At 45.6% G+C, this 27454-nt stretch overlaps 1 protein-coding gene across 1 annotated transcript in view; it reads right to left on the bottom strand.

Annotated features, from left to right (window-relative positions):
* LOC148535392 (acyl-CoA dehydrogenase family member 11-like) overlaps window positions 1–27454 on the bottom strand; it is a 670105-nt gene that overhangs the window by 485093 nt on the left and 157558 nt on the right. The window contains exon 4 of the mRNA XM_088463865.1: window positions 11565–11726. Within this exon, the coding sequence (XP_088319991.1) occupies window positions 11565–11726 (162 nt within the window). The remainder of the gene's footprint in view (window positions 1–11564; window positions 11727–27454) is intronic.

Genomic DNA, 27454 nt, shown 5'->3' with positions numbered 1-27454 from the left:
ATCCTCTTTCACTTCAAAATGCTCGCACAGCTTAGGGTCTGGATTACTCGACCACATTGGCGATGGCCTTCTCCTCCGTCCCGGGACTCCACGATGTTGTTGCGACTAATCGCGGGCGGGCAGAAAAGCAATTAGTGTTGGATTGAGAACCGGCTTGGTATGTGTTTTGAAATCATTTTTTTGGGATAGCACAAAACCGTACGCAGGTGGAACTCAGAGCTGCTAATGTCAGGATGACACAATCAATTTGCGTACATTTGTGGGGGTTTATTTTGCCCTCAATTTGGTGGTTAGGGCCTATTGTAACAATAATGTCATCATGTTTTAATTTTCGCACCATTTTATTTGTGCCTCTTGAATTTGCCTCGTTATATGAATTTTTAAACGTTCCTTAAAGAGCCCATTTTTTTTTTATTTTGTTTTGGCCCAGTTTTTGCCTTTTGGTCCAGGATTAAATGTAACCCATTTGTACAATAATTTCACAATCCAATGTCAGATTTTTTGTTTCAATTTATTGCTCAAACAAAAAAATAATAAATTAATAATTAAATTTTGGGGACATCTTTTTTGGCCAAAGATATGTTCCAAAATCAAACAAATTGGTCCAACATAACTGTTGACATAAACATACAACAAAAAAATAATAACATTTCACAAGAAAGGAGAGGGAAGTTTTGCCCAGAAAGGAATATGAGCCAAGCACAGAAGGATTGTGGGAAAAGTCACCATTGCTGTCACCGTTTTTTCACCCGTTTGGATGGGGGAGGGAGGGCGCCAGACCGTGTCCGGGATGTCATCGGGCTGGCCTGTCCAGAGGCAGATGTTGTGGCCTCTGGACTAGGCACAGGGCTAGGCACATTTGGAGGATTAGCTGATGTTGTGCCAGAGGTGGAGGATCCTGATGTTCCGGCAGGAAGGGAGGTCGGCTCCACCATGTGCTGGCGAACGAGCTGCTCCAGGGCAATGGCGATGTGGATGTTGGCCCTGGTATTTTCCGCCAGGGCCTGACCAATGGTCACGTTGGCCGCAGCATTTTGCTCCAGGGCCTCAGCCACCCGTACCAGACTGGCGTCCATCCTCTGCAGAATCTCCGTATGGAAATCCGATTTGAAATTGAGTTCTGTGAGGAGGGCCACTGCCTGCGAGGGGGATTGCCCTGGATTGGCTTCTGCAGGGTCCTCAGCCGGATGTACTGGTTCCTCCCCTGCAGAGCCAGCAGAAATTCGGCGGCCAAGGCTCCCCTCTGGAGCAGACTCATCCGCCTGTGTCTCTGTTAGGAAAAAAGAGAAATGCCTCACATTAAAATCTACATATTGGCCCAATAACATTTCTGAGTTGATGACATCAAAAGATTTACCTGGGCCAACATGAGGAGCCGCAAAGTCTGGCATGTCCGTATCCATGTTGGACACGCCAAACACCTCCACAGGCTGCACACACCCCTGTGCCAGCTCTTCTAAATCTGTCAACTCCAATGACACAGGGGTGGGACCCCCACCTGTCCCCCTTGCATGCCTAGCCCTGTCCGCGAGTTTTTGCTTTAGGCGATATTTGAAGTCGCCCCATCTGTGGGAAAAAATGGAAGCCATTATCCTTTGGTTTAAAATGGTGTTTGTTTTTAGGGGGGGCAAGGGTTTACTTACCGCCGTTTGACATCCCGGGCTAGACGGACATAATCACCCACCCTATTGACAGCAACGGCTACCTCTTCCCACATTCTCCACTTCTGGCTTAGACTCATATTCCTGTCTGCCTGTGGCAGGATGTCCACACACTTCTGGATCAAAACCTCCATCTCCTTTCTTGTGAAATGTGGCTGCCTTTTTTTTTTGGCCGCTTTGGCCGGAATACTGGGCCCAGCAGCCTCTTCCATGTCATCCTCCTCACCTATTTGTGTAAATTTTCAGAATTCACAAAATCACAACTTGCCCAATCTTATGTTTCAAATTAATCATTGATACAAAATGCATGAAAGACACCGCCTGACTCTTGGGCATTGTTTCCCTGGTCTGTCGCCATGTCTGAGGTCCAAACAAGAAATACACCAGAATTTTAATGTGTTTTCGTGACGTATTTATACATGCGTCCTTATTTTGCGGCCGCATCATTGATTGTGCGTCCCTATGATCCCTCCTTAATTTGTGCGGGAAACGAAACACTATTTATGGCTTGGTGTGTCTCTAGTCGAGGTGGCGTTTTTGGATTGTTGGAGGTTACCTTGGCTGGAGTTTATTGATTGCGTATAAAGGAGTTGGCGGTTGGAGATTCTTTTGTTGGTTAGATTTGCGTTTTTATTTTCCGTTCTCTTTGTTGGTTTAGATTTTTGGGACCTCGTTTCTTGATTTGGTAAGTTTTGTGAAGTCTAACTTTTGATCAATTGTTGTTTCATTGTGTTTCTTCTTTTTTTTAAATTTTGGATCCATAATTTCTTCTATTTTAGTTTTTGATTATTTTCGAACCAAAAGACCTTTTGATTTGGACTCATATATTTGCTCTTGGTAAGTCCATTTTTTATCTTGTATTTGCGAACTAATTAGCGCAGTTTTACTACTTACTCTTGAGACTTGTATTTGCGAACTAATTAGCGCATTTTTACTACTTACTCTTGTGACTTGTATTTGCGAACTAATTAGCGCATTTTTACTACTTACTCTTGTGAGTTGTATTTGCGAACTAATTAGCGCATTTTTACTACTTACTCTTGTGACTTGTATTTGCGAACTAATTAGCGCATTTTTACTACTTACTCTTGTGAGTTGTATTTGCGAACTAATTAGCGCATTTTTAAATGCTTAATAATCATTTTATCTTTTTTGAGGTTTCCCTTTCGCTTTTTGTGCAAACATTTCAACCCATTTTGATGTACTGTGTGAAATGTCGTTTTGCTGTTTTGCAAAATGTGTGTTTCGCATATTTTAAGTTTGGTGTAGCACAAAATTTAGAAACAAAAATGCACAGAGTGAAATGTGTCAAATAATTTTTGTGTTTAATTTCAGTTTGGACGTATCATTACAATACCCCGGCATGTAAGCAGCAATGGATGGTATCATCAAGCTAAGTTGTTTTAATTGACTTTTGGGGTGGGTCAAAAGCCTTACATTGAAATCTTTGAATTTCAGGTAGATCTGGGGCGGATTGTTCTGGCCATGCTCCCGGAAGCCGACCAACCTCAATCTCGTCCCAGGCGTAGGCATCGTAGGCATGCAAGGCCCCAGATATTTCGAACACGTGTCACCCTTTTTGGAATGCCCGATGATGAGGTTTTAAGACGCTACCGTCTACCTCCCAAAATCATCATAGACACTCTCTCATTAATAGAAAGTGATCTTGAGCGGCAAATTGACAGTCCAACAGCAATACCACCACTTACGCAATTTATGGCGGTGTTACATTTCAGTGCCTCAGGATCGTTTCAAACAACGGTGGGAATAGTGGCGGGCATCTCCCAATCCTCCTTTTCCCGGATCCTGAGGGCAGTGATGGAGGCACTTTTCAAGCACCTCCATCATTTTATTCAAATGCCTTTGGATATGGGTGCCCTTAGTGTGGCCAAGGCCAATTTTTACCAAATAGCTGGCTTCCCACACATCATAGGGGTTGTGGATGGTACTCACATACCACTTCAGCCTCCAGCACGGCTGGAGGCCATATTTCGAAACAGGAAACACTATCACTCCCTGAATGTAATGGTGGTATGTGATGCCTCCCTCCAGATCCTGTCCCTGAATGCTAAATTACCCGGAAGTGCACATGACTCCTTCGTCATCCGGCAATCAGGGATATGGCACAAATTAAACAACCTACAAGCTGGTGATGCGTGGCTTCTGGGTAAGTGGAGACCTTTAGTACATAACAATGTTAAGCTTGATACACAGTGTTCCTGATGTTGTCTATTCTTTTTCACAGGAGACAGTGGATATCCTTGCATGTCCTGGCTGCTCACTCCTTATTTGGCTCCCACACCAGGCCCACAAAGTGCGTATAATTCCGCACTTACAGCCACCAGGCAAGTGGTGGACGCTGTATCGGCCTTTTAAAAGGCCGATTCCGATGCCTCCACCGCTCTGGTGGCGAGCTCATGTATTTGCCGGATATGGTGTCGAAAATTGTGGTCCTGTGTGGGATATTTCACAACATCGCCATAAGGAGTGGTGTCCCAATGCAGCCAGAGGATGCCTTACCTGAGGATGGCCCCCCCGAGGTTGGTCGGAGGTCAGTATGTGGGGGGGCCATACGCGATGATGTGGTGGCCAGATTTTTTAGGTAAGTTTTTAAAAAAACAACAGTGTTTATACCTAATGTGTTTGGGTTTGTTTGCGAACCTCTAATTTTTTATTTTTTTTTTCACCATCTTCTGTTTTTTCACATAATCTTTGGCATTCCAACGCTCACTACTTCCTGCTACCCTTACCAAACCTGGATCTGGACATTTTGGGAATATATTATGGAACCCATATCGCAACGCCATGTTTGTGGAATCATGTTGGCATGGTCCTTCGTCAACCAGTTCTTGATTTGTTGTTTTTGGTTTGTTTTTGTTTGGTATGTGTTGTATTTGAGATTATCACTGTGTGTTTTTTTTGTGAGTGACCACTTTGATTTATCAGTTATGTTGTGAATAAATGTTTGTAGAGTGAAATGTTCTTCCTTTTTTTGGACGTTACCAGCAAGTGTAACCAGGTTCACACACGGTACATTTGACTAAGGGGTAATCCAGTACTGTCGCCAGTTGAGCTAAAATGAAATATGTTTTCAGGTTCAAAACCCACACCAAAAGGAAGCCTGTACAATCATTTGGCTTTGTAAGATTGGCCTAAGCAGCTTGCACACCAACTAGGAACCTGTAAAATGTAGAAATATCTAATTGACACTACACCCAAAAAGGGAAATGACATTGTGACTGTTATGTGTTTCTTGTGGCTGTTTTACATACAAATACAAAACACAATCTTACTTTAAAAAAATGGAAATCCTTGCAAGAACAGTCTACTTATGTCAGGGTAAACAATCTTTGGGTTTCAAAAAACGAATTAGCTGGAACGTATGTTTGAAAAATACAATTTAATTGGAAAAAAAACAACCAAAAAAATAACTATTGGCGAAGGATGCCAGACAAACGGTCAAGGGCCACGAGCACCCCAATTATATGTTTGCGCATCTGGGCCACACAGTCTTGGACTTCTTGACGACGCCTCTGTTCCTCTGTGGGTGAGAAAAGTGTGTGGATTAATACAACAATAGGGAAACCACATTCGAAATTTTAAAATACAATGAAATCACTCCCAAAAAAAAAACCACCCAAAACAAAAAAATTTGGGGGCTGCTAAAAATACAAGGCCTATGTACAAATTCCCCCAGGTGTGATATGTGTATGTTGAAATCAGCAGGAACAGGTAAAGGCAATCTGCTAAATCCACAAAAGTCGACCCAAAAACCCCGAATAAAGGAACGACACATGATTACATACAAACAGTTTGTGCTTTAAAAAAAGGCGAAAGAAAAACATACCGGTTGACAAAACGGCAGCTCCGGAAGTCCCACCATCGTCCTCCTCGGAGGACCCTCCATTCCCCAAAGATCGGGGCGGGGTTATTACGGACTCCGGGGAGGGGGTAATTGGAAGAGGGGTGGTTGGAGGAGAGGGGGAAGTGGGACGGAGGGGAAGGAGGCCCGACATTTCCGGGCGAGGGTCTTGGAAGGCTGGGGAGGAGTGGGGAATAGGGGAATTATTGGGGGTGGAGTGTTGGCTGGGGGTTGGGGAGAGTGGGCGTGACCGCCGTCTGGCCGGACGGTGACGGCGTAGTCTTGGCTGTCCCCCTAAAAGATGGCAAACAAATTGTGGTTAGTTTCAGCACAAATCCTGGCCAAAAAACAATTTAAAATCGCCCCCCACCAACAAAAAACATGCAAATATGAGTAGAATTAATAATTATGAAATAGAGGGAAAACATGGCCATGAAAATATGAGTAGAATGAATAATTATGAAATAGAGGGAAAACATGGCCATGCAAATATGAGTAGAATGAATAATTATGAAATAGAGGGAAAACATGGCCATGCAAATATGAGTAGAATGAATAATTATGAAATAGATTGAAAACATGGCCATGCAAATATGAGTAGAATGAATAATTATGAAATAGAGGGAAAACATGGCCATGCAAATATGAGGAGAATGAATAATTATGAAATAGAGGGAAAACATGGCCATGCAAATATGAGGAGAATGAATAATTATGAAATAGAGGGAAAACATGGCCAGGCAAATATGAGGAGAATGAATAAATAGGACAGACATGAAAACATGCACACGCAGTTTGGGCCACAAAGACAAACATGAAAAACAAAATACATAAAACTTACTTTCTGAAATCTGCATGCGAAAGCATGCCAGCAAGCGGGGCGTTCGCCGTTGCAGGTCCGACCACCTGCGCTCCAGCTGGCCGATGTTGCGGGCCCGTGCCTCCGCATATGCGGAACGCTTCTGCCAGTTGCTGATGGGTGGAGGCTGGCTGGTGATACGCCTATCTATCACCTCCGTTAGCACCAGCTGCTCGCGCTTGGTGAATGCGGAGGCTCTCATGATGGCAATGGTGTTTTTCCTAAAATTAATTTTTGATAAAGTGGCCAAAAAAATTCTGATTGGCTAATGTATTTGGGAAATTAACAGGAGCAATTCTATTGGTTAGTGTATGAGTCATGTGTTCTACAGGGCCAGAAATCTCTGGAGAGTTATGATAGGCTTGATGCAGTGACATGCGTAAGCAAATTTAAATAAAGAAATGAACCCCGGGAAATATGCGGGGATTCAAAGCAAAAGAACAATTGTTTAATTGTGGGTAACATGTTTATTGAGCAATAAAAGCGAATGTTTAAGCCGTACGTATTCTGCCTAACGTACGTTCGCCCGCTTGCGAGTGGGTCTGAATCAGGCCCTTTGTACGTTTAGGACACATGAACACCCTGCCTACAGATATTGCCCACCGGTTGTAATAGACTTACCATACATCAGTTCTGACCGCACATTTACGTAAAACATTAACATTGTAATTTCTAAAATACTGCTATATATTGCTCACTCTGACATCATTGTTCCTAATAATATAGTGAGCAACATCTATAGAGGCACATAGTACATCACACTTCTATCAAATTTATAGCATACATCCTTATACCATAGAGCGTGTACTCTCCTTTTTTGGCTGCAAGTTTATGTATAGGAGACTGGAACGCCTCCCAGAGGTAGCAGCTAGTGGTATATGTAGAGAAACGTTTCCCTCAAATAATCCTGAGAGTGCTAACCACTATAGCCTATTGTCCACTTGTCTAAGTATTTCTGAATACCCCAAAATATCAAATATAAATACAAATGGTGAGTCGACTCACCAATGGGGGAGCATAAAGTTATCAACCATATAAAAATATTTAAAAACACAAATTTATTATACAATCATAAATTTATAAAAACACAATTCTTCCATACAAACCAAAAAGCTCCTTTGTGTAGTAAGTAAACACGACCAGTGTCAATAATAAGGATAGTAAAATCACTGTAAATTCTATAAATGCTTATGGTAACTGATACAGGAGATTTTTCTCTCAACTTTAATAGTCACTGGCCCTCATTCAGAGGCGCTTGCAAGAAGCGAGCGCTCATTCTGAATGAGAGCGGCAGCTTGGAATTTTAAGTGCAGCCTCCTGGTCACTAGCTAAGCTGTGAGTTACCACCCACAGCTTCAGCGACCGATCAGGGTGATGGTCGCGTTGGTCAAGACCATCCCGACCATGGGGGCTTGCGACGAGACCCTAAGGTTGGGTCTCGGCAACCGCAAGCCCCAGGGAGCTTCCTGCTCTGATCGAGCAGCAAGCTCCCCACTGACATCACTGCTGATGTCAGTGCGGCCGCCCACAAAATGGCAGGCGTTCCGTCAGGAACTCCTCCTTTTGTGTAGCCACCCCCCCGTCCACAAAATGGGGCGAGCTGTCAATCAACATCAACAGCCGCCCCTTTTGTAGTGAGCTCCGGATGAAGAGAATTTCTCTCTCGCTCCGGGGCTTGCGCACGCGCAGTGCGGCCGCTGCGCGTGCGCATGGCCTTAACATTGACCCGGTTGCGAGCGCTCAGCGCTTGCGACCGGGTCTGAATGAGACCCACTGTCCATAAGCATTGTCGCTGTGGCTCAGTAAGCTCTGCCACAGCAGTGCAAATCAAGAGGTTCCTGGTTCAGTTCACACCCAGAATTTCAAACACACTGTACCGTATAGCTAAAGGTGCCTGATAGGAGATTTTTCTTATCAATTTTAATAGTCACTATTATATTATATGATAAGACACCTGCGCTTCCTGGGATTGCTGCTATTGAGTGTATATGGGAGGTCCCTAGAAAACACCCTAAACAGAAATACAATAAAATATGGAACACTCAGCACTTCCCTTATGTATAGGAATCAATCAGTAAATCAGAGAAAAAAAATATTAGAAACAAAAAGTCTTAAAGAGTAATATAGTCACTTTGTCCACAAGACGTGAAATTCTTTTTTCAATATAATCTTGAATGAGCAGGACTTTGAATATTCCTTATCTCGTAGATGCTCCTTATACTCCCATTGGATGTTGTGAATCCATATGTAAAACACAATTCCATTCGGATTCACATCCAATGGGAGTATAAGATTATATTGAAAAAGAAAGAATTTCACGTCTTGTGGACAAAGTGACTATATTACTCTTTAAGACTTTTTGTTTCTAATATTTTTTTTCTCTGGTTTACTGATTGATTCCTATACATAAGGGAAGTGAGCTGAGTGTTCCATATTTTAATAGTCACTGCCCATAGTGTGTCCCAAATAAACAATTGCGCTCAACACATACTACTAGTAGAATAAAAATATGCACGCAGATACCTGTCAGTTGCTGATGGAGTCTTTTGTTCTGGGGTTATAGTCGCTTTTAATCAGGGGTTGAGTATCCAGCTGGGTGACACCTTATTTAAGATGTCAGCTAATTATCATCAGTGTAAGGCACACGGAGCGATATAGCAGCCGATCTGATGGATTGGAACGATATCACAGCTATATCGTTCCTGGTGTGTGGATGATATGGTCCACTGCGTGCTTGTGTGGGTTTGTCCGTTGCTCCTCCAGATCTTTCTGCATGCACAAGAGATCTGGAGAAGCTATTAAGAATCCCATGCAGGTCCATGGGGGGCCTGGCGTATCGGTCGGTCAGGCACCGTATCGCTCTGTGTGTGGGGACCGCCCGATATGTTGGCTGTCAGATCATGGATTGCATCGCTGGGTACACATCGTACAGTGTGTACCCAGCTTTAAGGCCCCCACACACGGAGCGATATAGCAGCCGATCCAATGGATTGGAACGATATCGCAGCTGTATATTGTTCAGTGTGTGGGCATGTTATCGTCCACTGTGCACTCCTGTGGGGTTGTCCGTCGCTCCTCCAGATCTTTCTGCATGCACAAGAGATCTGGAGAAGCGATGAATGATCCCATGTAGGTCTATGGGGGGGTGGCCGGCATATCAGGTGTTCGGGCACTGGATCGCTCCGTGTTTGGGTACCACCCGATATGTCGGCCGTCGGATCATGGATCACATCGCTGAGTACACATCTTACCGTGTGTACCTAACTGTAGGTTGGTGCAGAATGTAGCAAGCAAGGCAGCAGATCCCGGAAAAGTCTGTTGGTGTAGTATCAGGAGTGGGCAAAAAGCGTCCCTCCAGTTGTTGTTGAACTACAAATCCCAGCATACCTTGCAACAGTTTTAGCATGGCCAAATAGCAAAATAAGTACTGACGCCACACAAAGCATGTTAACAAGCAAATCAAACAAAATGCAAATATAAAATTAACTTTTTTGTTTAAGGTCCACTCTTATAAACATATCAGCAGCATTCTCCTTCCCAAACAATGTAGCAATCATGTTATATATTTTTATTTAAACCGAGTATTCAGTACAATGTGATCCTATAAGGTCGCAGCTTCTACAGTATATAATACAGGTTGAGTCTACCATATCCAAATATTCCGAAATACGGAATATTCCGAAATACGGAATATTTTCAGCATGACTGAGATAATGAAACCTTTGATTTTTGATGGTTTAATGTACATAAACTTTGTCTAAGGCACAAATTATTAAAAATATTGTATAAAATAACCTTCAGGCTGTGTGTATAAGGTGTATATGAAACATAAATTAATTTCATGTATGTACACAAACTTTTTTTGATGCACAAAATTATAAAAAATATTGCATAAAATGACCTGCAGGCTGTGTGTATAAGGTGTATATAACACATAAATGCATTCTGTGTGTATATTTGAGTCCCATTCCCAAATCATTTCATTATAATTTGCAAATATTCCAAAATACGGAATATTCCGATATCCAAAATACCCCTGGTCCCGGGCATTTTGGATATGGGAGGCTCAACCTGTATGCTATTGTGTCTGTCTAGTGCAAACACAGGGCCTGATTCAGCAAGGATCGCTATTCTGCTTATACGCACACAACGCAGTTGCTAATATCATCGCTGATATGTAAATGTGTGTATTCGCAAGATAGCAAAATAATCGGTAATATCGGACCCATAAGCGCAGTTAAGGCAGGTCAGACCTCACTCAGGAATTACTTACTTCAGCGCACGATATGAGTCCTTAGGTGGCATCTGGTATCGCAGTGGCTAATGTATGCACGCCCATGCAACAGCGTTGAAATGCACTGCTACGCCTGCGTTCGCCCGATCACCCCCCCCCGTCACCTCCTACAAACGGCACTTTAGTGTCAATCACTCTGTGATGGGTCTGCGTATCCTCTGTGATCGCAGTCCCGACCTCAGAGTCTGGCACGCGCACTGCGATGCATACACATGCGCAGTGCGAATAGGCCAATTGCTTACCACAGTCAAAGCTTATCATCATCGTCGTAAAGAGCTGTTAGTTTTCTCTATTTAGTGACTACTAATGAACAAAACTTTAATCAGTGCCAACTGCTGATTGGGATTTATTCATACTTGCCGACAATCAGCTCCAGCCTTCCGGGAGCTGATTGTCGGCTAATAGCGGGGGGCGGGGCCAGCCATTGCGAGCGGGGGCGGTTCAGGGCGATCATTTTGGGTCACACTGGGGGCGGAGCCACACGATCGCGTCATCGTGACTCCGCCCCCTCTTCACAATGCCGTGATTTTCGGCATTGTGAAGCAGGGGGCGGGGTCACGATGACGCGATTCTGCGCGAATCGCGTCACCGGGTCCCCCGCTGTGGGGATTTCTGTTTTTTTCAGGGGGGAGGTGGGGAGGGTGTGAGACTTCCGGGAGGCTTGCCTGCCTTTCCGGGGGGGCCGGGAGCGGCACCCGAAAATCGGGAGGCTCCTGGCCAAATCGGGAGGGTAGGCAAGCCTGGATTTATTGTGTAATATAGCTGTGGTTCAGACAACACACAAATTTAGAATTTAATACAATGCAATCAAACGATATTTATTTTGATTTTAGGTTTTTTATAAAATGTAAAGGTTTTATAAAACAAAAAAAAAGTATCTGTTGTTACCTCTCTCTGGCAGTATCCTTTTCCATTGCCGTATCCTGCAAGATTTAATGTGTGTATGTTAAATGAATGGAGCTGGGCGAGCACTTCAGTGAGAGCAACATACATAGCTGATCTCTCGGCAGGGCTGACTTCTGGCAGCGTGACATCTCGGAATATACGACCCTGAGCAAAGCAAAAAGAAAACATTCACTTTCTGAACTTTAAAATTCTCACAAGGCGATTTAATTGTTTTCTTACATCTGATCTCCTGTCTAAAGTGATGGGAGATCAGGGTTCGGAATTCAATTGTTTTGGGCGTCCATGCCTTTTTGCTCATGTCGTGCCCAAACCACAGATGCTTTGCACATTACTGCTCACCACAGAAATGTCAGCACCGATGACTCTCACGTCCACATGGAGCATACTTGCCAACTCTCCCTCATTGTCAGGGAGACTCCCTGAAATAGCAGCAATCTCCCTGTCTCCCTGAATAGTCTACCAATCTCCCTCATTTCACCTTACCCCCATTATGACACTGTTATATAAAAGAAAAAACAGAGATATATACATTCAAATGGGATCATTAGTATCATTTCCCTGCATTGGTTATAAGGCACAATGATTCCTATGGTTACATGTATTTTCTGAGAAGTATCAGTGTGTTTTCATCAACAAGTAGATCTTACTAACTGCTTTGAGGCTCATTTACATGTGGATGTAAATCAATTTTATGACACACTTCTGAGATGTAGCAGTACACGCCCACTGTACCACCGCGCTCATAGGTGCTGCTTTCACAATCTCCCTGAAATGCTTTTTCAAAAGTAGGCAAGTATGACATGGAGTAATAACTGAATTGCTCCATCAGGTGACCATTACTAACAGCAGCCGCCGAAAACAGATTCCCCGATCAGAGGCCAAATAACATTACAATGAATTAAGCAAAAGCAATACATAAAAATATAAAAATTGCACCAATCAATGACGAAATGCAAAATCTGATTTTTTTTATTGAGAAACACAAAACTTTGAGGAATCACTTCAATAGGTTAATGAAATCTTGTCATTCATTCTTCAAGCATTTCATATGGAATAATATTACATTGTGTTATCTGTTAGGAGGTGATGTATCAAGCCTTCTAAAGAGTGAAGTGGGTAAGTGAAGTTGCCCATAGCAACCAATCACCTTCAAGGTAGCAAATACATTCTATAAAATAATAGGTAGAGATGAATGGTTGCTACAATCAATTGACAGCCAAGCCACTCACAGCCAATCAGTGGCCGTTTACTATAGTTGCATCTGCTGATTGGCTGGGGGCCCTCCAAGTACAGGAAACCTTGTGGGTCCTGCCACTTGCTGAGAAGAGCTGTAAGTGTGAGTATATGTATTTTTACTTTCTAATGTGTGTTTGTACTGTTTTCATTTCTTTTAAAGGGGGATTATAGGCACCAGCAAGCCCCTAAATCCCCACATGCTGGTGCTTGTGGATCTCCAAGTACAAGCATCCATGTGAGGCTTGCTGGGACATATAGTCCCCATGTAAATGACAATATTACTTTAAATCAATTCTTAACCACTGTCAACCCTGCATCCAGAGTCGGTCCCCTGGTGTGTGGGATAGCCACTTTCCTCAACCAGGACAGGCTCAGGAGCTCGGTGCTGTTTCATTGAAACACGGGGGACCCCCATGCCATTTTTTCCCCATATTTCCTAAACCAGGACTGGCTCAAAAATACCAGTGCTGGTTATACTTTTGGGGTGACCCCACGCTGTTTTTTTTCTTAAATTTTTACACTATACAAACACAGAAGCCTGCACGGATCTTACTGATCTGTAAAGGGTTCTACAAACATGCTACTCATAGGGCAGGGTGTTTGAAAAGTGTGTTTAGACTAAGGATGAGCGGGTTCTGATTTCTGAAATCCGAACCCCCCCGAGCCCCCCTGATCCGAGCTGGGAACCGAGTCCAGCTCGGGTTTTCCCGCCTGACTCGGAACTGAAATCGAGGCAAAACGTCATCATCCCGCCTTCCGGATCTCGCGGGTTTTGGATTCTATAAAAGGTCCCCGCGTTGGTGCCATTTCTCACTCAAGCTGTGGACAGTGAAGAGGGAGGGTGGGAGCTAGGGCTGGCTGGGCTGTATTGTGCTGTTGTCCATAGGGGCTGGGTCCACTCAGTCCATAGGGGCTGACTGGGCTGTGTTGTGCTGCTGTTGTCCACTCCATAGGGGCTGGCTGGGCTGTGTTGTGCTGCTGTCATAGGGGCTGGCTGGGCTGTGTTGTGCAGTCAGTTGTCCATAGGGGCCGTGTCCAATCCAAAGTCTATAGGGGTTGGCTGGACTGTGTTGTGCAGTGTCCCATAAAGGCTGTAGTCCTAAAGGAGTGCTGTAGTGTTGTCCAGGGAGTGATCTGTCCATCAGGGGTGCTCCCCCAAAGTGCACTCCAAAAATATAAAAATATTTTTTTTTCTGTGTTTGTGAATTGTGTGGGCTGTAGCCGCACATGCATCAACAAAGTAGTGCCAAGCGTGTGCCTGTGTCATAAATCAAGGGCCGGCTGGCTTGTCCGTTAGAGGTTGCTGTAACCCCCAAAGTGCACTCCCAAAAAAATCTATATATTTTTTTTCTGTGTTTGTGAATTGTGTGCGCAGTAGCCGCACGTGCATCAACAATGTACTGTAGCACCAAGCGTGCGCCTGTGTCATAAGTAAAGGGCCGGCTGGCTCATCTGTTAAAGGGTGGTGTAACCCCCAAAGAGCACTCCAAACAAAATAAAAAATTATTTTCTGTGTTTGTGAATTGTGTGCACTGTGGTTGCACGTTTCATCAACAAAGGAGCAGTGTCATAAGTAAAGGGCCGGCTAGCTCATCTCTTAAAGGGTGGTGTAACCCCCAAAGTGCGCTCCACAAAAAATAAACAATTCTTCTTTTATTTCTGTGTTTGTGTGCGAAATGTATGTACAGTAGCCGCACATGCATCAACACAGTAGCAGCGCCAAGCGTGCGCCTGTGTCATAAGTCAAGGGCCGGTATGGACATCTGTAACCACTGACAGAATGGTGGAGGATTACCATGGTGACAGCATCCAAGTAGGGATGTCAGACAGTCCATACCTATACTGGCAGGAAAAAGAGGCAATTTGGAGGCCCCTGTACAAACTGGCTCTATTTTACCTGAGTTGCCCACCCACCAGTGTGTATCTAGCCAGTCTGACTTAAGCTCCATTTTACAAACAGCAGTATATAGGAGTCTCCCAGGAGGGACTGCACAGAGCTGCTAGTACAAGCAAAAGACCCCTGGTTCCCTACTGCCATTCAAATTGGATACAATAACAGGCATGGATTCAACCTACCTGAAGGTTAGGTACATTTATATATGAACTTCCAAGTGACTTAGACATTTACAATCCTTTTGGCCAGGGCCTTACATTCACTGGTTATATCCGTAAGTTTATTTTTTGATATTCAATTGCATTTTTGTAAATACATTTTATGGCCTTTTAGGATTATCCTATCGGACTATACATAAAAATATATAACTCCTACATGTACTGTATGTTTTATGCTGTTCCTTTTTATACAATTACCTACGGTATCCAACCTACTTATACGAGGTACAGAACCATATTATGCTTAAAAATCAGGGATGGGGAACCTCAGGCCCGGGGGCTATATAAAGCCGTCGTAATCATTTGGTTGGCCCTTGGAGCTTTTTTCTGCTAGCCTCATCTGGCACCCATCAGCCAGAATCTATGCAGCAGTGCCGCCTGGAGCGTCCTTAGGATGCTTCAGACAATCACAACGCTGCCCTTACAGCTCCCCGGAGTACCCTCAGGATGCTCTGGGCATTTCTGTAGTCACCGTCGATTGTGACCCTGCCCCAGTGTGACATCACACGGAGGGGGCATTGCCTGCACCAGACCTACAAATAAGGTTATATATATCAAAATGGCCCTCAGCGGAAAAAAGGTTCCCCAACCCTGTTATAAATGCTTCTGCACTGAAGTTTTGTGTGACCACTTCTGCAGTTTCAAAAGGGAAAGTTCATTCATTAAAAGGATGTTGTCACTTTTATGTAAATGTGTTTTTACAAACTACCTAGTACACAGTGTAAGGGTGAAGTTTTTTCTAGAGCCTTTCTTTTTTGCCTGCATAGGAAAGAGTCTTATGTGCAAATGCAGCTGGGGCAGATGGGATGTAGTTATGAGACCGACGGCCGCGATGCCACGGTCTCAATACAGACAGTGATATCCCAACAAGGGACTTAAGATAGGCGTCAAAACTACTGATGCCTACCTTAATCCTGACACCGGCACCACTGGGGGAGGTTTCAGTTAGGCACAGAGGGGGGAGGGTTAGGTGCGGGATGGGGAGTGTTAGGCTACAAGAAGGGAGGGTTAGGGGGGAGGGTAAATATACTTACCCGACCCCTGTCGGAATATCAACCATTGAGATGCCACATTCGGAATTCTGACATTCTGACAGGAGGCATCCCGACAGCCGGCATTACATATCCATTCCGGGCAGATGTATTAAGCTCTGGAATGTGATAAAGTGGAAAGTGATAATCTACCAGCCACTCAGCTCCTACCTGTCATGTTACAGGCTGTGTTTGAAAAATTACAGTTAGGAGCTGATTGGTTGGACATTTAGCACTCTCCACTTTATCACTGTCAACTTAATAGATCTGCCCCACTGTCTTTTATCAACACTCCAGTGGAGATTTGATGCAAAACTGCAACTCACTGGCAGTGAGTATAGAGCAATATGCGGAGGGATTTTAAAGACAAGTCACTGCATACTTCACTAGAATATGAAAATGTTTTCATCATCAATCGCTATCTCGCCAAGTGGGCAGGGACCAGTTCAACAGATTGCTCACAGCAGCCAAAGTAGCAACCCGAATAGTGGGGTTAGGTGGAGGGTTAAAGTTAAGGGTTAGTGCTAGGCACTAGGGGGAGGGCTAGGCACTGGGGGAGGGTTTAGATTTAGGCACTGGGGGGAGGTTAGGTTTAGGGTGCAGGGATGGAAGGTGGGAGGGTAGGGTTAGTCTCTTTCAGAGATTTTGTCTATTCTTCAATGGCTTTGGCTACCCAGGCTACAGCCATAGCTGGTCTGGTAATAGCTCCAGGAAATTAAAACATTAATTATAATAATGGTCAAAGTTTTCTGTCTGGAACCTCTTTCAAAGAGGATGCTGCCAGAATGGGTAACGTAGCGCTCCTGATCAATCTTGTCACATGAGCATCTATCATTGGGGGAACTTCTCATTTGTTACACTCACCAAGTGCAAATGGGTATTGAGAGGTTATATTCCTTGTAGCATGGACATGCTTACTAGGAGTATCCCATGCATCAGACATGCGATTCATCAGTTGCTCAGACTGAGGGAAATAATCCTTAGCCACCTTCTGACATCTAAAGACCGTAGCATTAGATGTCAGTGAAACCTCCTCTTCATCTATACTGACAGCTCTAACCACTCTCACCAGAGAGGCGACATCCACAAGGGACTGATGGTCTTCTTCCACTTAGTAAGACCCAGAACTCTGAGTCTCAGCGACTGCTGAGGAGGCCGAGTGAGACTCTTCAGACAACGACTGACGAGAACCTCTTATGCCCTTGCTTTACCGCTACAGGTCTATCTGCCTGCTGAGAGGCTATAGATGGTGGCATACTCTGACTAGAGTGAGCAGTAGAATTAACCCAACAGGAATTCATGGGGGGCATACACATAGAAGGATACACATGCTGTGAACACCCAATAGCATGAAGTAATACCACCGCAGCAGGAGCCCATGCTTCTGCAGCCTTGTCTACTAAGTATAACAAAACCTGTGGCAAAATGGCCACCCAGGGTGGCTCTGGTGCAGATGTACCAGATTGCCCAGGTGGCTATTTACAACAGTTGCTACACAATCCATCCTGTATGACATCCTGCTCAGACAGGCCTTACAAGTCTTCAGCACTGGCGTTTCATCCTTCTCACCTTTAGACATGACAAATGTGTAAATGGTATAAGGTGTATAGTATAAATGCAATGTGACCTTTAACAGTGAAAAAAACCCACACACCTCTTCAGAGGGATGGAGAGAAACACAGTGATAGGTATAACTGACAGTTTGAAAAAACAGGCAGTATAAATACAGCAACTAGCATATACAGTCACATACCCGTGAATCCGTACCCGGAAGTTTGCGTCTGGGGTGAGGAGCGGCCGGGAGAGTGCCTATCTAACCTTGGCTGCAATTTTGACGGCCATATACGCTGAACTCACAGTAGCAAGACGTTGACTAGTGTGCTCTAGTGTGTCTTACCACCCATCCCCGGCAACAGACTATATGGCCCCGGCCGCCTTAGTGATGACACATTACATGAGGCCTTCACCCGCAGCTGCCTCCGATGCATCTCTACACCAGAGGCCTGGACTGCCGCGCATGATTCCCCGTGAGGAATCGCTTACCTGACATCTCCATGATCCGACTTCAGTCTGGACCTCAGCAAAAGCTGCTAGCTAAGCCACGCTGAGGCCTGCCAAAAACCTCAGGGCGTATAGCGGTACTGGTGTTTCAGCAGAGGTAGAAGGAGACGTGGTATTGCATCATTATCGAAGCTGGTACTGCTAAACCCTGAAGTTCAAAAAAGGTAAATCAAAAAGCCTGGGACTGCCTAGGCAGTAGTGTCCCTTAGACACATTATGAACACACAGTAGTAATGCCCCTTACACAGCGGCATATCTATAATGGGTGCAGGGTGTTTGGAGCACATGGGTCCAGGGGCGCCCTGACCGTAAACCCTGCACCAATATAGATTTTATACTTACCTGTCCATAGTGCTGCTCTGCTCTTATATGAGAAGTTGGTTCTGGTTTGAAAATGGAGCCACAGTACTTTCTACTAACAGGATTGTTTGCCCCTGATATGCCAGTTTCTAACTTTTTTATGTAAGTGTGCTTCTAACATACTATACTATCCAGGGCCGGATTTTCGACTTTCAATCCTAGGCGCTCACCTAGGGCCCGGCAGGAGACAAAGGGCCCGTGGACAGGCCCCTTTGCTTGAACAAATCCCCCGATCACAGCGCTCCCAAAGGAGCGCTGCGAGAGTACCGCATGATGTCACACGGTCCCGTCTCCACTCCCAGAGTGTCCCGCGCGGCTGTCAGTGCTCTCTCGGAGAGAGAGCCTGTGTGTACGGCCGCCAGCCTGCACGCGGCATGAAGTAAGGGTATGCGTCTGTGCACACTGCACAGGGTGACTCACCGGGGACCCGCCGCCCAGCTGATCCATCCTCATCCAGCTAGCCCCGCATTGACTCACCCCAGCAACCACTCTGCCAGCCTTCCAGGCCCTCCACAGCCCACCAGCAACAAACAGGATCTGTGCTGCACCCAAGACCAGGCAGGTAGGGACCTGTATTACCCTGATGAGGCATGAGCTGCCATATACACACTAATATATATATATATATATATATATATATATATATATATATATATATATATATATATATATATATATGAAAAGGATCATTCCCATTGAGATGGAGATATATATATATATATATATATATTAGGGGTGAGCGGGTTCGGATTTCTGAAATCCGAGCCCCCCCGATCCGAGGCGGGAAAAGTCGAGCCTGACTCGGATCTGAAATCGAGGCAAAACGTCATCATCCCGCCTTCCGGGTCTCGCGGGTTTTGGATCCTATATAAGGAACCCGCGTCGGCGCCATTTTCTCACTCGGCTGTGGACAGTGAAGAGGGAGGGTGGGAGTTAGGGCTGGCTGGGCTGTGTAGTGTAGTGCAGAGTAGTGCTGTGCTGTGCTGCTGTTGTCCATAGGGGCTGTGTCCACTACTTCAAAGTCCATAGGGGCTGGCTGTGTTGTGATGTGCTGCTGTTGTCCATAGGGGCTGTGTCAACTACTTCAAAGTCCATAGGGACTGGCTGGACTGTGTGGTGCAGTCAGTTGTCCATAAGGACTGTGTCCACTCCAAAGTCCTGTGCAGTGTCCCAGTCCTAAAGGGGTGCTGTAGTGTTGTCCAGGGGGTGCTCTGTCCGTCAGGGGTGCTCCCCCCAAGTGCTAAAAAAATATATTTTTTTTCTGTGTTTGTGAATTGTGTGCGCAGTAACCGCACGTACATCAACAAAGTAGTGCCAAGCGTGCGCCTGTGTCATAAGTAAAGGGCCAGCTGGCTTGACCGTTAAAGGGTGCTGTAACCCCCAAAGTACACTCCAGTCCAAACCAAAAAAAAAAATATTTTCTGTGTTTGTGAATTGTGTGCGCAGTAGCCGTACGTGCATCAACAAAGTAGTGCCAAGCGTGCGCCTGTGTCATAAGTAGGGGTGTGCACCGTCCACTTTTCGTGTTTTGGTTTTGGATCTGGATCTTTCTTCGTGTTTTGGATCTGGATTGGTTTTGCCAAAACCACCCTTCCGTGTTTTGGGCTCTGGGTTTTGCGTTTTGGATCTGTATTTTTTTGAAAAAAAGCATAAAAACAGCTAAAATCACAGAATTTGTAGGTTTTTCTGCTCCTATGCTATTATTAACCTCAATAACCTTAATTTCCACTCATTTCCAGTCTATTCTGAACACCTCACACCTCACAATAGTGTTTTTATGTCCAAAAGGTTGCACCGAGGTAGCTGGATGACTATGCTAAGCGACACGAGTGGGCGGCACAAACACGTGACCCATCTAGGCGTGATACTGCAGTGGCAGACAGGATGGCAGTTTGAAAAACTAGGCCCCAAACTACATAATGCAAAGAAAAAAAAGAGGTGCAAGATGGAATTGTCCTTGGGCCCTCCCACCCACCCTTATGTTGTATAAACAGGACATGCACACTTTAACAAACCAATCATTTCAGCGCCAGGGTCTGCCACACGACTGTGGCTGAAATGATTGGTTCGTTTGGGCCCCCACAAAACAAGCTGGCAATTAATCTGTTCCTGCACAAACTGGCTCTACGGAGGCAAGATGTCATCCTCATCCTCCTCATCCACCGATTCCTCACCCTCTTCAGTGTGTACATCCTCATCCTCACAAAGTATTAACTCGTCCCCACTTGAATCCACCACCACAGGTCCCTCTGTATGTTCTGGAGGCTGGTCTCCCTGGAAGAGCTGATAATTCATTTTGATGAACATCATCTTCTCCACATTCTGTGGAAGCAACCTCCTACGCCTTTCGCTGACAAGGTTCCCGGCTGCACTAAACACTCTTTCGGAGTACACACTGGAGGGGGGGCAACTCAGGTAAAATAGAGCCAGTTTGTACAGGGGCCTCCAAATTGCCTCTTTTTCCTGCCAGTACAGGTATGGACTGTCTGACATGCCTACTTGGATGCTGTCACCGATGTAATCCTCCACCATTCTGTCAATGGTGACAGTATCATATGCAGTGACAGTAGACATGTCAGAAATTGTTGCCAGGTCATTCAGTCCGGACCAGATGTCCAAACTTGGTCCTGCCTGCCCTGCATCACCGCCAGCGGGTTGCTTAGGATACCTAAGTTTTTTCCTTGCAGCCCTAGTTGCGGGAGAAAATGAAGAAGGAGCTGTTGACGTGTCACGTTCCGCTTCAGCTGACAGTGTGTTCACCAGCAGGTCTTTGCACCTCTGCAGGCTTGTGTCGGCCGGAAAGAGAGACACCACATAGGCTTTAAACCTAGGATCGAGCACGGTGGCCAAAATGTAGTGGTCTGATTTCAACAGATTGACCACCCTGGAATCCTGGCAAAGCGAATGAAGGGCTTCATCCACAAGTCCCACATGCCGAGCGGAATCGCTCCGTCTTAGCTCCTCCTTCACTTTCTCCAGCTGCTTCTGCAAAAGCCTGATGAGGGGAATGACCTGACTCAAGCTGGCAGTGTCTGAACTGACTTCACGTGTGGCAAGTTCGAAGGGCTGGAGAACCTTGCACAACATGGAAATCATTTTCCACTGCGCTTGAGTCAGGTGCATACCCCCTCCTTTGCCTATGTCATAGGTGGATGTATAGGCTTGAATGGCCTTTTGCTGCTCCTCCATCCTCTGAAGCATATAGAGGGTTGAGTTCCACCGCGTCACAACCTCTTACTTCAGGTGATGGCGGGGCAGGTTCAAGAGTGTTTGCTGGCGCTCCAGTCTTCGGCACGCAGTCGCTGAATGGCGAAAGTGGCCCGAAATTTTTTGGGCCACCCAAAGCATCTCCTGCACGCCCCTGTCACTTTTCAGAAAATTCTGCACCACCAAGTTTATTGTGTGAGCAAAACATGGGACGTGCTGGAATTTGCCCAGATGTAATGCCCGAACAATATTGGTGGTGTTGTCAGATATCACAAATCCCCAGGAGAGTCTAAGTGGGGTAAGCCACTGGGCGATGATTTCCCTCAGTTTCTCTAAGAGGTTGTCGGCGGAGTGCCTCTTACTGAAACCGGTGATACACAGCGTAGCCTGCCTTGGAACGAGCTGACGTTTCTGAGATGCTGCGACTGGTGACGCTGCTGCTGTTGCTGCGTAAGGTGATACATCTACCCAGTGGGCTGTCACAGTCATATAGTCCTTAGTCTGCCCTGTTCCACTTGTCCACATGTCCGTGGTTAAGTGGACATTGGGTACAACGGCATTTTTCAGGACACCGAGGACACTTTTTCTGACGTTTCTGTACAGTCTCGGTATCGCCTGCCTAGTGAAGTGGAATCTAGATGGGATTTGGAACCGGGGACACACTACCTCCATCAATTGTCTAAATCCCACTGCACTAATGGCGGATACCGGATGCACGTCTAACACCAACATAGCAGTCAAGGCCTCAGTTATACGTTTTGCTTCAGGATGACTGCTGTCGTACTTCATCCTCCTCGCTAAGGACTGTTGGAGGGTCAATTGTTTAGTAAAAGTAGTGGTGTTCCTACTTCCTCTCTGGGATGATGAACGACTCCCAGCAACAGCAGCAGCGGCAGCAGGAGGCGTACAATGCAGGATCCTCCAGAGGAATCCCGGATAGGAGAGTCAGTCATGCCAGTGACATGGCCTGCAGGACAACTTCCGATCCTGACTAAGGAGGAAATTGACGAGGAGGGAGTTGACGGTGTGGTTTGCAGGCGCTTGGATACAACAGGACAACGGGATTTAGGTGTCCCTGGACTGCTTACGGTCTTAGCCAAAGTTTCTGAACTTGACAGTAACTTATTATGAACGCGCTGCAGGTGCCGTATAAGGGAGGATGTTCCTAGGTGGTTAACATCCTACTTATTCCACCTTTACATAAGGTATATATGGCAAGACAGTTGTCCGGATTTGGATAGAAATATTGCCAGACCAAAGAGGTGGAGTGTTTGGTCTTCTGCCCAGGCATGACCGTGATGGGCTTTTTCATCCCACGGACAACAACTGTCTCCCCCGGAGCCTGATTTAAACAAACCACATCACCATCAGAATCCTCCTCGCCAACTTCCTCCTCAGCGCCAGCTACACCAGTATGCTCATCCTGTTGTACTTCAACAGTGACATCTTCAATTTGCATATCAGCAAGTGGACTGTGGGTGCTCCTTTCAGCACTTGCAGGGGGCGTGCAAATGGTGGAAAGAGCCTCCTCTTCCCGTCCAGTGCTGGGAAGGTCAGGCATCGCAACCGCCACCACACTTGGACTCTCCTTGGGGATTTGTGATATCTTCTTAGAACATACAGTTCTTCGCTGTGCTTTTGCCAGCTTAACTCATTTGATTTTTTTAGTAGGAGGAGGGCTTCCATCGTCATGTGAAGCTGAACCACTAGTCATGAACATAGGGAAAGACCTTAGCCGTTCCTTGCCACTCCGTGTCATAAATGCCATATTGGCAAGTTTACGTTTCTCTTCAGATGATTTAAATGTTTTTTTTAAGTTCATTTTCCAGAACTTTGTCATTTGGGATTGTATGTGGCTTCTACTATGACATTGGGCATCGGCCTTGGCAGACGACGTTGATGGCATGTTATCGTCTATGTCATGACTAGTGGCAGCAGCTTCAGCACTAAGAGGAAGTGGTTCTTGATCGTTCTCTATTTTATTTTTATCGGAGAAAGTTTGGTCCTCCATTTATGTTATATCGATTTGATATATACGTGCGGCTAAGGCGCACACAAACACAGAAAATATTTTTTTATTTTTGCTGGAGAGTAGTGCACTTTGAGGGTTACACCACCCTTTAAGAAATGAGCCAGCCGGCTCTTTACTTATGGGACACAGGTGCACACTTGGAGCTGCACCTTTGTTGATGCACGTGCGGCTACTACGCACACAATTCACAAACACAGAAAAAATATTTTGTTATTTGGTTTGGAGTGTACTTTGGGGGTTACAGCACCCTTTAACGGTCAAGCCAGCCGGCCCTTTACTTATGACAGAGGTGCACGCTTGGCACTACTTTGTTGATGCACGTGCCGCTACTGCGCACACAATTCACAAACACAGAAAATAATTTTTTTTTTGGTTTGGACTGGAGTGTACTTTGGGGGTTACAGCACCCTTTAACAGTCAAGCCAGCCGGCCCTTTAGTTATGACACAGGCGCACGCTTGGCACTACTTTGTTGATGCACGTGCGGCTACTGCGCACACAATTCACAAACACAGAAAAAATATTTTCTTATTTGGTTTGGAGTGTACTTTGGGGGTTACAGCACCCTTTAATGGTCAAGCCAGCCGGCCCTTTACTTATGACACAGGCGCACGCTTGGCACTACTTTGTTGATGCACGTGCGGCTACTGCGCACACAATTCACAAACACAGAAAATTATTTTTTTTTTGGTTTGGACTGGAGTGTTCTTTGGGAGTTACAGCACCCTTTAACGGTCAAGCCAGCCGGCCCTTTACTTATGACACAGGCGCACGCTTGGCACTACTTTGTTGATGCACGTGCGGCTACTGCGCACACAATTCACAAACACAGAAAAAATATTTTATTTGGACTGGAGTGTACTTTGGGGGTTACAGCACCCTTTAACGGTCAAGCCAGCCGGCCCTTTAGTTATGACACAGGCGCACGCTTGGCACTACTTTGTTGATGCACGTGCGGCTACTGCGCATACAATTCACAAACACAGAAAATAATTTTTTTTTTGGTTTGGACTGGAGTGTACTTTGGGGGTTACAGCACCCTTTAACGGTCAAGCCAGCCGGCCCTTTACTTATGACACAGGCGCACGCTTGGCACTACTTTGTTGATGCACGTGCGGCTACTGCGCACACAATTCACAAACACAGAAAAAATATTTTGTTATTTGATTTGGAGTGTACTTTGGGGGTTACAACACCCTTTAACGGTCAAGCCAGCCGGCCCTTTACTTATGACACAGGCGCACGCTTGGCTCTACTTTGTTGATGCACTTGCGGCTACTGCACACACAATTCACAAACACAGAAAATATTTTTTTTTTGGTTTGGAGTGTACTTTGGGGGTTACAGCACCCTTTAACGGTCCTGCCAGCTGGCCCTTTACTTATGACACAGGCGCACGCTTGGCACTACTTTGTTGATGCACGTGCGGCTACTGCGCACACAATTCACAAACACAGAAAATAATTTTTTTTTTGGTTTGGACTGGAGTGTACTTTGGGGGTTACAGCACCCTTTAACGGTCAAGCCAGCCGGCCCTTTACTTATGACACAGGCGCACGCTTGGCACTACTTTGTTGATGCACGTGCGGCTACTGCGCACACAATTCACAAACACAGAAAATTATTTTTTTTTTGGTTTGGACGGGAGTGTTCTTTGGGAGTTACAGCACCCTTTAACGGTCAAGCCAGCCGGCCCTTTACTTATGACACAGGCGCACACTTGGCACTACTTTGTTGATGCACGTGCGGCTACTGCACACACAATTCACAAAGACAGAAAAAATATTTTGTTATTTGGTTTGGAGTGTACTTTGGGGGTTACAGCACCCTTTAACGGTCAAGCAAGCCGGCCCTTTACTTATGACACAGGCGCACGCTTGGCACTACTTTGTTGATGCACGTGCGGCTACTGCGCACACAATTCACAAACACAGAAAATAATTTTTTTTTTGGTTTGGACTGGAGTGTACTTTGGGGGTTACAACACCCTTTAACGGTCAAGCCAGCCGGCCCTTTACTTATGACACAGGCGCACGCTTGGCACTACTTTGTTGATGCACGTGCAGCTACTGCGCACACAATTCACAAACACAGAAAAAATATTTTGTTATTTGGTTTGGAGTGTTCTTTGGGAGTTACAGCACCCTTTAACGGTCAAGCCAGCCGGCCCTTTACTTATGACACAGGCGCACGCTTGGCACTACTTTGTTGATGCACGTGCGGCTACTGCGCACACAATTCACAAACACAGAAAATAATATTTTTTTTGGTTTGGACTGGAGTGTACTTTGGGGGTTACAGCACCCTTTAACGGTCAAGCCAGCCGGCCCTTTATTTATGACACAGGCGCACGCTTGGCACTACTTTGTTGATGCACGTGCGGCTACTGCGCACACAATTCACAAACACAGAAAAAGTATTTTGTTATTTGGTTTGGAGAGTACTTTGGGGGTTACAGCACCCTTTAATGGTCAAGCCAGCCGGCCCTTTACTTATGACACAGGCGCACGCTTGGCACTACTTTGTTGATGCACGTGCGGCTACTGCGCACACAATTCACAAACACAGAAAATTATTTTTTTTTTGGTTTGGACTGGAGTGTTCTTTGGGAGTTACAGCACACTTTAACGGTCAAGCCAGCCGGCCCTTTACTTATGACACAGGCGCACGCTTGGCACTACTTTGTTGATGCACGTGCGGCTACTGCGCACACAATTCACAAACACAGAAAAAATATTTTATTTGGACTGGAGTGTACTTTGGGGGTTACAGCACCCTTTAACGGTCAAGCCAGCCGGCCCTTTAGTTATGACACAGGCGCACGCTTGGCACTACTTTGTTGATGCACGTGCGGCTACTGCGCATACAATTCACAAACACAGAAAAAATATTTTGTTATTTGATTTCGAGTGTACTTTGGGGGTTACAACACCCTTTAACGGTCAAGCCAGCCGGCCCTTTACTTATGACACAGGCGCACGCTTGGCTCTACTTTGTTGATGCACTTGCGGCTACTGCACACACAATTCACAAACACAGAAAATATTTTTTTTTTGGTTTGGAGTGTACTTTGGGGGTTACAGCACCCTTTAACGGTCCTGCCAGCTGGCCCTTTACTTATGACACAGGCGCACGCTTGGCACTACTTTGTTGATGCACGTGCGGCTACTGCGCACACAATTCACAAACACAGAAAATAATTTTTTTTTTGGTTTGGACTGGAGTGTACTTTGGGGGTTACAGCACCCTTTAACGGTCAAGCCAGCCGGCCCTTTACTTATGACACAGGCGCACGCTTGGCACTACTTTGTTGATGCACGTGCGGCTACTGCGCACACAATTCACAAACACAGAAAATTATTTTTTTTTTGGTTTGGACGGGAGTGTTCTTTGGGAGTTACAGCACCCTTTAACGGTCAAGCCAGCCGGCCCTTTACTTATGACACAGGCGCACACTTGGCACTACTTTGTTGATGCACGTGCGGCTACTGCACACACAATTCACAAAGACAGAAAAAATATTTTGTTATTTGGTTTGGAGTGTACTTTGGGGGTTACAGCACCCTTTAACGGTCAAGCAAGCCGGCCCTTTACTTATGACACAGGCGCACGCTTGGCACTACTTTGTTGATGCACGTGCGGCTACTGCGCACACAATTCACAAACACAGAAAATAATTTTTTTTTTGGTTTGGACTGGAGTGTACTTTGGGGGTTACAACACCCTTTAACGGTCAAGCCAGCCGGCCCTTTACTTATGACACAGGCGCACGCTTGGCACTACTTTGTTGATGCACGTGCAGCTACTGCGCACACAATTCACAAACACAGAAAA

The sequence above is a fragment of the Taudactylus pleione genome, unplaced genomic scaffold (genome assembly GCF_031769625.1).
Source record: "Taudactylus pleione unplaced genomic scaffold, aTauple2 ptg000053l, whole genome shotgun sequence".
Classification (NCBI taxonomy): Eukaryota; Metazoa; Chordata; class Amphibia; order Anura; family Myobatrachidae; genus Taudactylus; species Taudactylus pleione.
This window is presented reverse-complemented; position numbering and strand designations above follow the sequence as displayed.